General features: G+C 39.9%; 1 protein-coding gene across 2 annotated transcripts in view; it reads right to left on the bottom strand.

Moving 5' to 3' along the window:
- The window catches only part of PDIA6 (protein disulfide isomerase family A member 6), a 38,559-nt gene that overhangs the window by 5,744 nt on the left and 15,297 nt on the right, over positions 1-17,518 (bottom strand). For both annotated transcript variants that reach the window (XM_023728254.1, XM_004373059.3), the window contains exons 5-11: positions 11,706-11,812; positions 6,968-7,098; positions 6,476-6,590; positions 5,790-5,930; positions 2,243-2,327; positions 2,042-2,114; positions 787-945 (exon numbers count right to left, since the gene is read on the bottom strand). In XM_023728254.1, the coding sequence (XP_023584022.1) occupies positions 787-945; positions 2,042-2,114; positions 2,243-2,327; positions 5,790-5,930; positions 6,476-6,590; positions 6,968-7,098; positions 11,706-11,812 (811 nt within the window). The remainder of the gene's footprint in view (positions 1-786; positions 946-2,041; positions 2,115-2,242; positions 2,328-5,789; positions 5,931-6,475; positions 6,591-6,967; positions 7,099-11,705; positions 11,813-17,518) is intronic.

Here is a 17,518-nt window from a genome sequence, read left to right as displayed (position 1 = left end):
CACAGTACAGTCCCCAAATGACTTCTGCTGATGTGAACTAGTAAGGCTGGCAGAAGAGGTGCACAGACTTTCAGAACATTATTATTACTTTTCACTATTCATCATAACCTCCTGAGCTACCTTTGTATGCTGAATAACTTTCATAAAGCAGCTGATAAATTAGAAAGGAAGAAAGTAAGACCTGAAACAAAAACTCTAGGTCAGTGCTTTGTATTCATCTAAGAAGTGACTGTATCAGCTTCTAGGATGAATTAAATAAATATAAGGCCCTAACAAGGGAACCTATCATGTTGTTCGCATACTGTTGGACTCATTTAAGTAAACCCACCCATTTTCAAATAACTACATTCCAAAGCCAAGTGCCCAGAAATGGAAACCCTATTACCTGAAGTCAGGAGTGCAAAGTACACTAGGGTAGGAATGGGTGAGGCAGGTCTGCCTTTATCCCTATGAGATCCACGAGAATTAGAAAAGGGTGCCCCTTGTGGTAACCCACAGAGCCCTATGCCAGGTGCACAGCATGGCAAGTAGGGTGGCCTGAGGGTAGGGAAACATTAGCATCACTCACCATATGGAGTACTTCCACTGGAAAAAGAACAAAGTAAGGAAAGATGATTTAAATGCTCTAATTTGTAATTATCTCATTCTCTAGAATTTCAAATCCAGAATAACTACATTTATTGCCTGGTCTATACAAACCTAGTTTTGAATCAAAAACTGCAAGGGAACCAGACAAAACAAAACCCTGCCCACTCCAGAAAGTAAGACCAGAAAACAAGCCATTACCTGAGAAATTCATTAATGCCCTGCTCACTGAAAGACCCTTTCAGAAGTGCAAATTTCATCTTGCGTGCATTAATGGCGGCCATGGCGGGGTATCCAAACCCGCCAATCCCCAGTGCATTCTCAAGCTCATACTGGGCGCCAGCTTCTGCCCACAGCCATCTAGAAAAGCAAACTGGATTTTAGGGCAAGGATCCCTTTCAAATTAGTTAGAATCTGGTAGATCTTAATTAAAGAATAAAAGATTATACTTCAAATATTTTGTGGAATGAAATGGGTACAGGAATACATCAAAGAACAAAAGATAAATTTTTAAATAATGTATTTTAGATGGGCCTTTAGCTAACTCTAGCTCCTCCCTTTTGTTCCCATAAGCCCTAACTCCAGAAGTCTCCAGAATGAACTGGTCTATCTACTCAGACAGTTTTTTGCCCAATCCCCACCAGTCCACTAAATTACATAAATTTCCCCTTTCTTTGTTACCTGAAATTTGACCAGTATCACCTGGGTTATTTTGCATACTCTTTAAAACATGTAACAATTTCTTTTAAAAAAGAGTTACGGATGAGTCATTAACCAATACTGTAAAAATGCTCAATCAAGTATCTTAAACTAACTTTTAAAATACTATGTATAAATAATTTTAGAATGCAGCATTTTGTAGGCATATAATAAATATTTGTTAGAATAATGACAGAGCAATAAGGTCTCTGCGAGAGGGACAGCAGGGGCACCAGGTACCTGTGGAAGCATCTCTTGGATAATGTGGACAAGAAGCAAGAAGATGAATGAAAAGGAGATACATTTTGTTTTAAAAATTTGCCCAGATCCAGCCTTCACTCTTTATTTAGTCTCCAGAGCTCTGGTAGAAGTCAGCTACATTCCTAATTAAGTTTTTGCTTGCTAGCCTGGGACCCCACCCACCATTTAAAATATGATTTCTACGAGAAAAATGTACACTGTGGTACATAGAAGTGTCTTATAAGCTTTTATCAGAATCTAACCATTAAAAGCTGTATACAATGAAGTCATCTTTTAGTTTTATTACATGACTCTTGGGATTTAAGAACGACTTTTCTGGTTACTTAAGAGTAAAGATAATTTTCCCCTAACTCTGTAGAGGCTACTTTGTTTCAAACCTTACATGAATCCAGGTTTATTCCGTTATTTGTGGCCACAGAAAAATTCTTCCACATCCTAAAATAAATCTGCTGTTAAGATAACTTTGATAGTGAGATTAAAAAGTTTAATAACTTACCCCCACATTTTCTTTTTGTATTTGTCTGCCAACTTCAGAAGAACTTCCAAATAAGAATTTCTGCCTGTAGCTCCTGATTTAAACAGACAAAAGTTTTTAAATGTAGAAATAAAGCAGTCCATAAAATTACTCTTTTTAGGATGTCTTCTCAAGAGTTCATGGCCATAGAACCAATGGAAAATGAGTTTCTGCTAATCTTACCAGTATCAAGAATATGGGGCAGCACAGCCACAACACAGAGCTGATGATCTTCACAAGTCTTCTTGGCAATGTCCTCACTAATTATCTGAGGAAACCCAGAAGACAAAGCATTGTTATAAGTACTGTTTCAGGGTGCATGACACAATACCCAAAAAACTTAGCACTGTCATTTTCACTAAAGGGATAGACTCTACCAAATAATACTTCTTGTATGCATTAAGGAAACAACAATAGTGCTTTATAAAAGATGTTTATATCATTATGGTAATTTCACTAAGAACTTCAGTCCTTGCAAAACCCCAACAACAAAAACACAATAATAACCCAATTAAAAAATGGGCAAAGGATATGAACAGGCACTTCGCCAAAGAAGACATTCAGGCGGCTAACAGACAGATGAAGAAATGCTCACGATCATTAGCCATTAGAGAAATGCCAATCAAAACTACAATGAGATACCATCTCACCCCAATAAGGCTAGCATTAATCCAAAAAACACAACATAATAAATGCTGGAGAGGTTGTGGAGAGACTGGAACACGTATACACTGTTGGTGGGAATGTAAAATGGTACAACCACATTGGAAATCGATTTGGTGTTTCCTTAAAAAGCTAGAAAGAGAACTATCATCCGATCCAGCAGTCCCGCTCCTTGGAATATATCCTAGAGAAATAAGAGCCATCACACGAATAGATATATTTACACCCATGTTCACTGCAGCACTATTCACAATAGCAAAAAGATGGAAACAACCTAGGTGCCCATCAACGGAAGAACGGATAAACAAATTATGGTATATCCAAGCAGTGGAATACTACACAATGATAAAGAACAACGATGAAGCCATGAAACATCTTGTTAAGATGGAGGAAGCTGGAGGACATTATGCTGAGTGAATTCAGTCAGTCACAGAAGGACAAATACTGCATAAGACCACTATTATAAGAACTCAAGAAAAGGTTTAAACACAGAAGAAAACATTCTTTGATGGTTACGAGGGTCAGGAGGGAGGGTGTGGGTTACTCGATAACTAGATAGTAGACAAGAATCTTAGGTGAAGAGAAGGACAGCACACATTACTGGGGAAGTCAGCACAACTGGACTCAACCAAAGCTAAGAAGTTTCCTGAATACAAACACTTTGAGGGACAGAATAGCAGGGGAGGGAGTCTGGGGACCACGCTTTCAGAGGACATCTAGGTCAATTGGCATAACAAAGTTTATTAAGAAAATGTTCTGCATCCTACTTTGGTGAGTGGCATCTGGGGTCTTAAAAGCTAGCAAGTGGCCATCTAAGATGCATCAATTGGTCCCAACTACCTGGAGTGAAGGAGAATGAAGAACACCAAAGACACAAGGAAAGTATTAGCCCAAGAGACAGAAAGGGACACAAAGACCAGAGACTTCATCAGCCTGAGACCAAAAGAACTAGATGGTGCCCGGCTACCACCAATGACCGCCCTGACAGTGAACACAACACAAAATCCCTGATAGAGCAGGGAAGGGTGGGATGCGGAACTCAAATTCTAGTAAAAACACCAGACTTAATGGTCTGAGACTGGAGGAACCCCAGAAAGCCTGGCCCCTGGACTCTCTGTCAACCCATAACTAAAATAATTCCCGAGGCCAACTCTTCAGACAAAGATTGGACTGGACTGTGGGACATAAAATGATATTCACGAAGACTGCTTCTCAGCTCAAGTAGATACATGAGACTAAAAGGGCAGCCTCTGTTCAGAGGTGAGATGAGAAGGCAGAGAGGGTCAGGAGCTGGCTGAACGGACACGGGCAATCGGGTGGAAAGGAGGAGTGTGCTGTCACAGTATAGGGAGAGCAATCAGGGTCATGTAACAATGTATGTATAAATTTTTGTATGAGAGACTAACTTAAATTGTAAACTTTCACTTAAACTACAACAATTAAAAAAAAAAACTTCAGTCTTCTATGTGAACATTTTTTACATATTTCTAAGACATCTGTCTGTGGCGGTAGTGAGCTATTTGCACATGTGGTGCAATGAGTTCCTTTATGTGGCCTTTTGCCTTGGTTCTTTGGGAAAATAGCTTGAGACATTTTCCTAAGGAGTTGTTACCTTTCCCCTAGTTCTTTAGAGAAACAACTTGGGGGACCTCCCAGGTTGCCTTCTACCCCAGGAGGCTGGTACTTCTACCCACAGGAGGAGGTCCCTGCTGGCAGAAAATGTTACCCTCTGAGGTGACTGACAACTCATGGGTAACTGAGAACTGGTTGAACTCTGGCCTGTGAAGGAGGCCCTGCCTTGTAACTGATGAGGATTGAGACATATAAACGGCTGACACGCACAGGTTTTCAGATACTTCCTGGTTGACAGGAGAAGGGAAGTGTGTCCTTGGACATGGAGGGTCCTCTCAGGCCTGGTACAAAAAAGCTGCAGCTGAGAGAGCTGCTGGTTAAGACCTGGGCTGGCAGAGAAGCAGAGCCACCTGGGAGCAGAGCAGTCCTGCTACACTGGCTATGAACTAGGCCAGTTAGCAACTGAGAGGCCTGACAGCAGAGAGCCTGATGGTAAAGAGGCCTGAAGGCACTGAGCAGATGAGCGAACTGATACACTGGCTATGAGCTGGGCCAGTCAGCAACAGAGAGGTCCGCGGCGGAGCACCTAACAGCAGAGAAGACAGCTGCCTGGCAGAGAAGCTGCGCCTGCTAATCACTGGAGAAGGATGGCGGCACTGGCCCAGAACAGTGCTAGCTAGAGCTGTTCCAGAAGACAGCTTATTTGCTCTACTTGAGGCACCCTTCCAGACCTTGCCTGTGGGCTTCCTGACGCTGATGTCAAGTTGTTCCTGTGACTTCCAGGTTGATCCTGAACCTAAGTTGTAGCCTGTTACATCCCTAATAAGCCACATAACTGTGAGTATGGTCCGTGAGCTGTGTGTGGCCGTTGCAACCAATTATGGAACCCAGCAGAGAAGCAGAGTGCCGTGGGGGGAGTGGTTAGTATCAGAAATAATGGAGAAGTGGGAAAGTGGAGATATACCTGACCTGTACCTCACAGGAACCAGCTTTGTGCTGATCCTGATTCTTATGAATTTAGACAATCAATTTTGCTCTATTACAGCATATATACATAATCTCTGAAATCAGCGTTTGGGTTCCTATCATGGGTCTACCATTTTTATCCCTTTTTTACATATGGGGAAACTGAGGCATGGAGAGCTTCCTAAAGTAATTTCTTCAAGCTCATATAAATAATATCTATTATTATTTACATGAAAGTAAATGAGAAAAAATCTACGTAAAAGCACTGGAAAATTACATGGCTACGTACACAATACACACTAGCTATTATTTTGAGAATGATAAACAAAAAAGTGACTAGATCCACTCTACTGGTAAGAAGCTTAGGGTACATTTTTGCTCACAGTGCAATTATTTTAGTGCCAAAAGCTATGAAAAGAAGCATTTCATCAGACATTTTTTTGCCCATTTGGAAGTTCAAATCACTTTAATATTCCCCACTATCAGACTGGGAAAGCGTTTCTTAGTATAAATGATTTCGGTGGTTTACCTCAAGCAGCTCAGGAGGTGGGGCATTATCAGAAAACAAATCTAAGGCCCGTGAAACTATGTCAGATTTTGTCCGACCACCATCATAATCCACAGGAGGCTCGCCTTTCTGAAAAATCTTGATTGTAGGAAATCCCCTAATCTATTTAAAAAAAACCAAACACCACTGTATGAAGTAAAAATAACATTAATTAAAGACAACACAATTTCTATGGTTCCTAAAACCACCTTAGAAGTAATTTAACAAAAACATCCCAGTGTGCCATCAATGTCAAAGGGTGACACACGCAGGTAGTGTCAATCAGGGAGTCTTTAACAGGCTGTGAGGTTTAGCCAAATCTTACTCAAGCCCTGCATCTACAATTAATACAATGTATCTATTCTAGAACAAATGGATCACCTTTCAAAAGCCATATGAAAAACTTGTAGAAACTCGGGCGAGCTGAGCTACGTTAAGTACACAGTAGAAATAGGGTGATGTTAAAAACAACAAAAATACGACAGCCCTGAGTTCCAGACTTAGTAGTTTTGACAATAAGGTGACTTAAGCTAAATTCTTACATCCTTATTTACAGACTGGCTGAACACTTCCCTCCTACCTTATGGGGAGGCCTGGAGAACCAAATGGGGAAACACTTGACAATACTGTGTATTTTACAAAGAAATGAGTCTTATAAATATACTCACCCCGTATCGGTTGGCTAGGACCTGATTAACTGTAGCATCTACAGCTGCTAGTTTCACTTTTCCTTTTGTCTGCTCTTTCACCTCCGTAGCTGCAGCAGCCCATTCTGGCTCTAGACTATGGAAAAAGATTTGCATTTTAACTCAAAGCAAATACACTTTAACTAATTTATGTAGCTTTCTCTCCAATCCAGATATGTCACACCTGGAAACCACACTGCGCGTAGCTTTACAAACTTTTGATACCATCCTTTGCATTTGCTTTCCAATCCTTCATTACTTCCCCCAACTCTGGATCCTACTCCCCTGTTAATTCTTGAAATGACGGAAGGAACTCTAGGCACTAATATCAAGGTTTAACATTCGCTGAGTATCAGCTTTTCTGCACAAAATCTCAGAGGTTATCTATTATCTACTTCACCTCTTTCAAAATGAACCAAATACATACACTAGAAGTTCAGTGACTTAAAAGACAACTTGGTAAACAATACTTACTTTTTGCAGTGTCCACACCAAGGAGCATAAAACTCAACCATCCAAACATCTTCGCTATCTAGGACATTTTTGTCAAAGGTGTCATCTGTCAGTTCAATCACGTCTTTCTTACTTGAACTTTCACTTCTGCCCTGTCATTTAAGTACATGCAAAATCTTAAATTACAACTTGGTCAAAAATAACACCATTCCAGTTATAAATGCGTATGTGTGTGTGTGTATATATATGGGAGGGGAGGGTATATATGTATATATCCACACTCGGTCTGTCAGTCTGTCATACTGGGTGGCTTGTGTGTTGCTGGAAGCTAAGCTGTGCCATGGCATTTCAAATACCAAAAGAAAAAGAATAGAAGCACCATTACTTTTACATTGAAGTACTGTTTCACTAAAAACAAACAAACAAAAACACCTCAGTAGGGTCACCCGTGGTGGACAGGTTTCAGCAGAGCTTCCAGACGAAGACAGACTAGGAAGAAGTACCTGGTGGTCTACTTCTGAAACAACTGGGCAGTGAAAACCTTATGAATAACAGTGGAACACTGTCTGATATAATGCCAGAAGATGAGCCCCTCAGGTTGGAAGGCACTCAAAAGATGACTGGGGAAGAGTTCCCTTCTCAAAGTAGAGTCAATCTTAATGACGTGGATGAAGTAAAGCTTTTGGGACCTTCACTTGCTGATGCAGCACAACTCAAAATGAGAAGAAACAATTGTGAACATCCATTAATAACTGGAAAGTGGAATGTACAAAGTATGAATCTAGGAAAATTGGAAGTCATCAAAAATGAAATGGAACGTTTGAAGATTGATCTCCTAGACATTAGTGAGCTGAAATGGACTGGTATTGGCCATTTTAAATCAGACAATCATATGGTCTACTATGCCAGGAATGACTTGAAGAGGAATGGCATCACATTCATTGTCAAAAAGAACATTTCAAGATGTATCCTGAAGTACACTGCTGTCAGCGATAGGATAATATCCACACCCCTACAAGGGGAGACCAGTTAATAAAACTATTATTCAAATTTACGAACGAGCCACTAATGCCAAAGATGAAGAAATTGAAGATTTTTATCAATTTCTGCAGTCCGAAATTGATCATACGTGCACTAAAGATGCATTGATAATTACTGGCGATTGGAATGTTGAAGTTGGAAACAAAGAAGAATCTGTAGTTAGAAAATACGCCCTCGGTGATACAAACGATACTGGAGATCTCATGATAGAATTTTGCAAGACCAGTAACTTGTTCACTGCAAATACCCTTTTTCAACAACATAAACAGCGATTATACATGTGGACCTTGTCGGATGGAATACACTGGAATCAAATCAACTACATCTGTAGAGACAGACAATGGAGAAGCTCAATATCATCAGTCAGAATAAGGCCAGGGGTTGACTGCAGAACAGACCATCAACTGCTCATATGCAAGTTCAAGAAGAAGATGAAGAAAATTAGAACAAGTCCACAAGAGCCAACGTATGACCCTGAATATATCCCACCTGAATTTAGAGACCATCTCAAGAATAGATTTGACTCATTGAACACTAATGAATGAAGACCAAATGAGTTGTGGGATGATATCAAGGACATCGTATACGAAGAAAGCAAAAGGTCATAAAAAAGACAGGAAAGAAAGAAAAGACCAAAATGGATGTCAGAAGAGAGTCTGAAACTTGCCCTTGAATGTAGAGTAGCTAAAGGGAACAGAAAAAATGATCATGTAAAAGAGTTGAGCAGAAGATTTCAAAGGGCAACGAGAAGACAAAGTGTAAGTATTATGATGAAACGTGCAAAGGCATGGAGTTAAAAAACCAAAAGGAAAACACACTTGGCATTTCTCAAGCGTAAAGAACTCAAGAAAAAATTCAAGCCTCAAGTTGCAATTCTGAAGGATTCTACGGGCAAAATACTGAACAATTCAGGAAGCATCAAAAGAAGATGGAAACAATACACAGAGTCACTGTACCAAAAAGAATTGGTCAACGTTCAACCATTTCAGGAGGTAGCGTATGATCAAGAACTGATGGTACTGAAGGAAGAAGTCCAAGCTGCACTGAAGACACTGGCAAAAAACAAGGCTCCAGGAACTGATGGAATACCAACTGAGATATTTCAACAAATGGATGCAGTGCTGGAAGTGCTCACTCATCTATGCCAAGAAATCTGGAGAACAGCTACCTGGCCAATCGACTGAAGAGATCCATATTTGTGCCCATTCCAAAGAAAGGTGATCCAACAGAATGTGGAAATTATCGAACAATATCATTAACATGAGACACAAGTAAAATTTTGCTGAAGATAATTCAAAAACAGTTGCAGCAGTACATCGACAGGGAACTGCCAGAAATTCAAGCCGGATTCAAAAGAGGACATAGAACGAGGGACATCACTGCTGATGTCAGATGGATCTTGGCTGAAAGCAGAGAATACCAGAAAGATGTTACTTGTGTTTTATTGACTATGCAAAGGCATTTGACTGTGTGGATCATAACAAATTATGGATAACACTGCAAAGAATGGGAATTCCAGAACACTTTATTGTGCTCATGTGTAACCTGTACATAGACCAAGAGGCAGTTGATAGAACAACGGGATACTGTGTGGTTTAAAATCAGGAGAGGTACGTGTTAGGGCTGTATCCTTTCATCATACTTATATTCAATATGTATGCTGAGCAGTCTGAGAAGCCGGACTATATGAAGAAGAACATGGCATCAGGATTGGAGGAAGGCTCATTAACAATCTGTGATATGCAGATGACACAATGCTTGCTGAAGTGAAGAGGACTTGAAGCACTTACTGATGAAGATCAAGCTCTACAGTATGGATTGCACCTCAACATAAAGAAAACAAAAATCCTCAGAACTGGACCAATAAAGCATTATCATGATAAATGGAGGCAAGATTGAAGTTGTTAAGGATTTCATTTTACTTGGATCCACAATCAACACTCATGGAAGCAGGGGTCAAGAAAGCAAACAACATATTGCATCAGGCAAATTTGCTGCATAAGATCTCTTTAAAGTGTTAAAAGCAAACGTCACTTTGTGGACTAAGGCGCACCTGACCCAAGCCACAGTTATTTTCAGTCTCCTCATATGCATGCGAAAGCTGGACAATGAATAAGGAAGACCAAAGAAATGACACCTTTGAATTATGGTGTTGGTGAAGAATACTGAGTATACCATGGACTGCCAAAAGAAGAAACAAAGCTGTCTTGGAAGTAGTTCAATCAGAATGCTCCTTTGAAGCGAGGATGGCAAGACTTCGTCTCACATACTTTGGACATGTTATCGGGGGGATCAGTCCCTGGAGAAGGATACTGTGCTTAGTAAACTAGAAGGTCAGTCAAAGTGGGGAAGATCCTCAAGGAGATGGACTGACACACTGGCTGCAGCCACGGGCTCAAGCATAACAACTGTGAGGCGCAGGACTGGGCAGTGTTTTGTTCTGTTGGACACAGGGTTCCTGTGACTCAGAACCAACTCGACAGCACCTAACAACATGTGTGTGTATATATACACATATGTATGTATACAAAACATTAGTCATGTCTACATCTTAAAGAAGTTTTAGAATTTTTATTCTTCAAGTAAAAACTATTCAATTGAAATTGGGGGCATTCCTTAATATTACTATTTTCGCACGGTAAACAGTCTACTTTCAATAAAGACCAATACATAAAGTATAAAATACATCATGTGCTTGAATTGCATCACCTGCCTTTTATAAGAGAAACTCTAATGTGGCTCAAAGAACCACCTTAACAACACTGTTCTATTTCAGATCAAAGCATCGTTCTTGCTTTATCCCAGGATGCTATACATAACTACAATTACTGTCTTTTCATAAATAAAGTCCCTAAATTCAAGAAAGCTAAAAATAACATTTAATCTTTTTATTTTTTCCAAGAATTTTCTTCAGTACTAAATCACAGTATTGTTATTCTGCTTTCTGTTGGCTGGGCAAAAGCCACAGGGAATATAAAAAAAGAGGTAACTGTGCTCATTAAATGTCTATGCTTGAAATAAAAGGCAAGAACATGAAAATCTTTGGACACGCTTTACAGCTATATAAAGCAGCTAGTTTTTTGGCTTTCCTTTAAGAGTGAAGAGCCATCACACACACACACAGACACAGACACACACACACACACGCACACACACTATATACAGAAAGAATGCCTTTTCACAAGAACATCTGTGCATTGTGGTTAAGCTCCGCATTTCGTGTAAGAGCATCTAGAATACCAGTCCATGAACAGGAACTTATTTCTCATCTTCATTTTTCCTATCCATTTATGTAGAATTTTCTACGGCTTGTGGGCCAATTGCCAGAAACAGGCCAAAAGGTTATCCAAATTTCCTCTTTGTTCTGTCCTCTGATCCCAGCACCCTTGGCCTGGAGTGCTTTCTCCGTCTGCAGTCCAAACTCTTCCATTTCACCCTGGATCCAGGAAACATATGTGAGGGCCTGGTTCATGCCATGGAGCTGTGGCAAGATGCCCTGGGGCTGACTGGCTATGGCAGTGCTGATTGAGAGGAGGCCAAATGAGCAGGCTGGGTGGCTCTGACTCCCTCTGGGGTCAGCTAACCCAATCTCTATTATAATTTTTTAATGGAAAGTTCACCAATTTAAAAGATTAAAAAAAAAGAAAAGATCTATCAGAAGTCCACATTCAGACTTCAAAAGTATCACACATTAAACGTTGAAACTATGTAGCCTTACTTGTCTTCCAGAACTATATCCACCACTCCTTCCCCCGATGCGATCCTTTACGAGCTGTCGTACAGCACTGATAGCGGCATCTACAATGGCTTCAGCAGTTCTGCCACCTACAGGAAAACAAAGGACTGTCAGATGGCGCAATGGCGGTGGGCCACCTTGACATATTTATTGGCCAGCTTCACCTGACGTTCCAACAGATCTAACACATGTGTATTTAAGATACAGCACACTTTCTCCCCAGAATGCATCTTGCACTTGGAAAGCCAATTCCTCTTCTTCCATTTTATGTGATTAGTGTGAACAAGAACTTCTGCTCACCTGTAAATATCACCTACTAATGAGAAAATGGAGAATAATTCACCAAATCATTACTGAATGTATAACATGCACACAGAAGCTCAAGAAGCTTATTATCAAGTCAGGAAGACAGGGAACTTTCTAAATATAAAGTACCAACTGAGGAAAATACTATTTCTGTGAGACAATGGACAGGAAAACTTTGCAGAAAAAGTAGGCTATGAGGTGCCTTTGAAGCCAAGTAACTGGAAAGCAATCCAGGCCTCTTTTCTGGGAAGACATGGAGGTCACGCTGGAAAGCAGAGACAGGTCAAGTTGGGAGTCAGGCTGAGGAGTTTAAATGTAAACCATGGGATAGGTGGAGTCAAGATTTTTAGAACAAGCGAGCGGCAAAATGATTCAAGTATTTTAGAAAGATCTTTTAAGGGTAATGGAATAAAGGTTTGAATTTCAACAGATGAAGTAAGGTTTTAGAGTAAAGGATGGTTAGGATGAATTATTAAAGACCTGGAGACCTAAACAGAACTAATAAAGTTTCTTTCTGTGTATCATTCTGGGGAAATATAGTTTGCCAAAACCACTGAACAAGAGAGTATATTTTTATACTAAACATGTTTTGTTACATTATGTAATATCCTATACCATGCCTAGAATAGCAAGATACTGGAAACAACCAAAATGCCCATCAACAGGCTAATTCAAACAAATATTATGGAGCCATTAAAAATGATGTAAACGTATATCTACTGATATAAAGACATTCACAATATATTGAAAGAAACAAGGTTATAAAACACCATAAAGTGTGCCATATAATGTATTTTTAAAATGAAAATATACTTATTAAAACGCTTATCTACACTTTAAAAAATCCTAAAAACATCTACAAAATGCTAGCAGTTGTTATCACCAGGTAATATAATTTCCAGTGACTTACTTGCAATTTCCTTTTGTAATCAAGGCTTGAATATTTAAAAACTTGTAATACGTGTTCATGATACAAAATTGAAAAAGTATGTAGGGCTGTACAGAATAATGCCTTTCTTCTGCCCTTCTCTGATTCCCAGCCACCAAATCATTCTCCCCAGTTTCTCACGTATCCCTTCAGAGATGGTCTATCGGGTGACAAGCAAGTGTGGTGTATTTTCTTTTTGCACAAACGAGAGCATACGGTGCACCACTCTGCTGCTTTTGTATATTCCCTGAATATTTTACCTTAGAGGCTAACTTCCCAAATCAGAGAACTGCTTCATTTCCTTAAATGGCTACATGGTATTCCAACAAACAGATACATGATCATATATTTAAATAGGCCCCTTAATTGACCTGTATTATTTCCAATCTTTTTATTACAACTGAGGCTCAATGAATATCCTTCCCTGTATTTGTGTACCTTTACCAGCTATAAATTTACCTGCAAAAAAAATTCCTAGAGGTAGATATGCCCATTAAGACAAAGGATACATGCATTTTTTTTATTCCAGTAGGTTTAAACAGACAAAACCGGCAACCTATGAGAGTACCTGTTTCCCCACCCTCACTAAAAAAATTTTTTAAAAAGCTCCTCATTTGTAGTGAATGTTTGACCATACTTTCTGGATGCCAATCCATCTGAATGTTTTTGCTATATTCGAGGGATTTTCTCATATAGTTGTTTTCCCCCTAAATTCCCAGCTTGCTCTGCACCTAGGACAGACCTAGGCTCCCTCCATCAGGTGTACGGTGCCTGACTCAGGAGTTAGCAACCTGGGCGGCGGGCTCTGCGTGGAACCTGCTTTGCTCCAAGGCAGGCTGTTTCCTCCAGCGCTCACTGAGAGCCTGCATAGCACTGGTTTTCTCATCACAGTGGTCCTACAACGCGGTTCTGAGTCTTGATCCTCGAAGATTAGCCCTGAGCCAGGTTGTCCACCTCTCCCAAAGAATCTGTGAATGGTCCAATTCCTTTTAATAAGCTTTCCTTCTGTTTAATCAGCCAGTCATTCATTTCTGCCTTCCCGGGGCCAATGTCCACTAGATTTCAGGAACTCAAGCATTTATGGGTTGTGTGAATGACTGAGAACTACGTCTCAATGACTGAGAACTACTTTCAGGTTTATAAGTTTAGAGACCTTTTTAATCCTGCTGCTCCGAGACTCACATCATTGTAAAGGTTCACCAATCAAAATCTTTAAGAAATCAAATCCTCTAAGTAAGTCAATCAATCAAAACACTTTTCAATGACAATCTATTGCCCTAAAGACCAGGGGGCAAAAGCAAATATTATATTCAAAAAAACTGGCAAAAAACTTCAAAATTACCACTAAGTTTATCACACTGTTCACCTAGAACACAAAAAGGAACATTAACTTTTAACTAAAAAGGAGCACTCATTTTCATCCATGAGACGAATGAGACACTCATCCCCCCACCTAAAAAATTTTAAAGTCTCGAGAAAAACATAGGGAAAGAAAATCAATCAGACATACTGAAGAGTTTATTAGTTGTAAAATACGTTGAAGTCTACAAGAGATAATGCGCCATGAAATTCTCCCTTACTGACAGTGTAAATAGGAAAAAAAAAAAAAAAAGTTTAAGAACATACTGTTTAAATACCTGAATATTGTTTATGTACCCTATAAAGCAGTTTTACTCTGCACACATGGGGTTGCCATGAATCGGAATCAATTCAATGGCAATGAACAACAGGTTATGGCATATGTGCCAAGCATCTCATGAAATCAAATCTTCAGAAGACCCATGAAAGAATAAAAACAAAACATGCCCATTATTGGAGCTGCTGAACTTCAAGCATAGGAAGAAGAGCCCAAAGAATAAAGAAACGGAGCAGAGAGTGCTTGTTCTCTACTCATAAGCTATATCCTCCTTCACCCAGAGCAAGAGAACTCCCCTTTGCTAGGCCCAAGGTTGTCTGGAATAAATTCTACAATCCCCAGCCTTCTCTGCACCCACTGGTGAGCATGTGACTATCTTCTGAATAAAGGGGTGTAAGGAGAAGGGTGAATGCAACTTCTGAGAAGTATCCTTCTTCACTTCCCCTTGCCTCATGGCTAACATAAGGACACGATGGCTGTAGTTCCAGTCTGACCTTGAACAATGAGATGACCTTGGAAATGGAAGACATGCAATGCCAAGCAACCAGATAAAAAGAGTCCAGATCCCTGATACCATGAAGTATCATGCCAGCTGGGGACCAACACTTCCAGGACACTCTGAATGAGAGACAGAAATCAACATCTATCTTGCCTAAAACACTGTTATTAGGCCAACAGTTTCTGTAGCTGAATTTAATCCTAGTATGAGTAACAAACCCTGTATTTAAACTCAATGAGGCAAGATAATAATAGCATTTGGAAGTTTGCAAAAAACTGTATGCTGAAGAAAAAGTCAAGTGGATATTAACTGACACAGAAGTATAAGGGATAATATATGCCATGAGGCTGTTTTCAGAGTTCACAGGCAGAACTCTAACAGGATCTCTTTAGAAAGTTTCATCTTTTTTTTTAAATAAAGTTCTCTAGTCAAATTGCCCAGAAAATGCTGATTTTTGAGAATACTTCAGATCTGACATTACAAACAAAATACAGTATAGCAACACTAAGATTATGTTCAGCTAGTCTCAATCAGGGAAGCAGAACAAGATTATCAGATATGTCACTTCCATAATACAGCTGGGCAAGACCTCAACATAGAAACAGCGTACTGCTCCTTATCTACGTCAGTTATCTCCATCTTCTGAGCCAGTGCCCCTCTCCCAATCTTTATCTGAAAATATACCAATTCAAGAAATACAGTAGGCGTGTGGTAATGAACCACCTTACCAAAACAAAACAAATCTGGCCTTTGTCCTTGGTTCCTGAGAGAGAATGCTCGGAATTTTAGTAATTGAGGTGCTTTTATTATCTAAAATCTCCATACCACACCTGAGTATTTGTACTAATGAGTGGGACTGGCTAGACCAGAAAGACCACCTGGTCAGGAGGCATTATTTAATCTAGCATGTATATGTACTGAGGTCTCAATCGTGACTAGATAATGTCCGAGACCAATACAGACTCTGAACATGGAGGTCCTGAGAGCTTCCTTATTAGCAAAGGGAGGGCAACATGCTGTCTTTGGGATATGGAAGCTCTGCGTTGGGAACCCTCTCAGACTTCGCCCATGTGTCTCTTCCTTATGATGATCCTGATTTGTATCCTTTTGCTATAATAAACCTGTAATTACCGAACTCAAAGGAGTAGTGGGAACCAGACCCAGGGGAGGCCCCCAAGCTTGTGGCTGGCATCCTGAAAGGGTAGTAGGAAAACCCCAAATTTATAGCCAGTAGATCAGAAATAAGGCTGTTGTGCAGACTCCTGAGTTTGCAGATGGTATCTGCTTATTTGGCAGTCTGAAGGACAGTGTCCTTTTAACTTGTGAGCCTTGATCTAGCTCCGGGTGCCAGGGACAGACAGGGAGTGCTGTGTCGGTGGCTGGTGTCAGAGATGACTGAGAAGTAGGAAAGTAGTGGGGATTTGATTAATCTCTACGTTTTGGGGATTGGATTAATGGTGACTGTTATCCACATAACTAGGAAAAAGTATTGGAAATTGTTTCTCATCTTAGACGAGGGCTCTCAAGGGCCAGATGGTAAATATTTTAAGCATCACAGGCCATACGGTCTGCTGCAACTACTCGATTTTCTTGCTGTAGTGCAAAAGCAGCCATAGACAATATGTTAGCAGAGAGACATGGCTGTGTTCCAGAAAACTTTATTTTCAAAAACAGGCAATGGGCCAAATGCCAACCTTTGCTCTAAATGTTCGATTTTTACAAGTTAGCAAACTATACCAAATTATTATTCCAAAGCAGAAAAGCAGGCGTTTACTCAGAAAAAATGCACTTCATAGAACTTTAGAGTTGGGGAGTCTAGAAGAAAAGGCATATCCAAGGCCTTAACTAGGAGCCCTGGTGGTGCAACAGTTAAGTGCTCGGCTGCTAACTGAAAGGTTGGCTGTTAAAACCCACCCAGTGGCTGTTCAGAAGAAAGACCTGGCAATCTGTTTCCACAAATATTACAACCAAGAAAACACTATGGGGTAGTTTTATTTCTGTCCTGTAGGGTTGCTGAGTTGGAATCGACTCAACAGCACCCAACAACAACAAAGGCCTTCTTTCCAAGTATTCTGACCCCTAGCTTAGAGGTGTACAAAATACAGTGATTTCTACCAAGTATTTGTCTCATGTTTTATGTGTAGCTTTTTTTTTTTTTTTTAAATATTTTATTGTACTTCAGGTGAAGGCTTACAGAAAAAACAGTTTCTCATGAAACAGTAGTACACATGTTGTTTTATGACACTGGTTAACAAGCCCACAACATATTAACCCTCTAACTTCTCAACCCTTTTTTTTTGGTGAAAATACACATAGCCAAAGATATACCGTTTCAAAAATTTCTACATACACAGTTCAGTGAGACTGATTACGCTCTTCCAATTGTGCTATTATTCTCACTTAAGATGAAGGCTTACAGAACAAAA

The sequence above is a fragment of the Trichechus manatus genome, unplaced genomic scaffold, assembly GCF_000243295.1.
Source record: "Trichechus manatus latirostris isolate Lorelei unplaced genomic scaffold, TriManLat1.0 scaffold00023, whole genome shotgun sequence".
NCBI lineage: Eukaryota > Metazoa > Chordata > Mammalia > Sirenia > Trichechidae > Trichechus > Trichechus manatus.
Note: the sequence above shows the minus strand (reverse complement) of the source record. Positions and strands in the feature narration are given on the sequence as shown.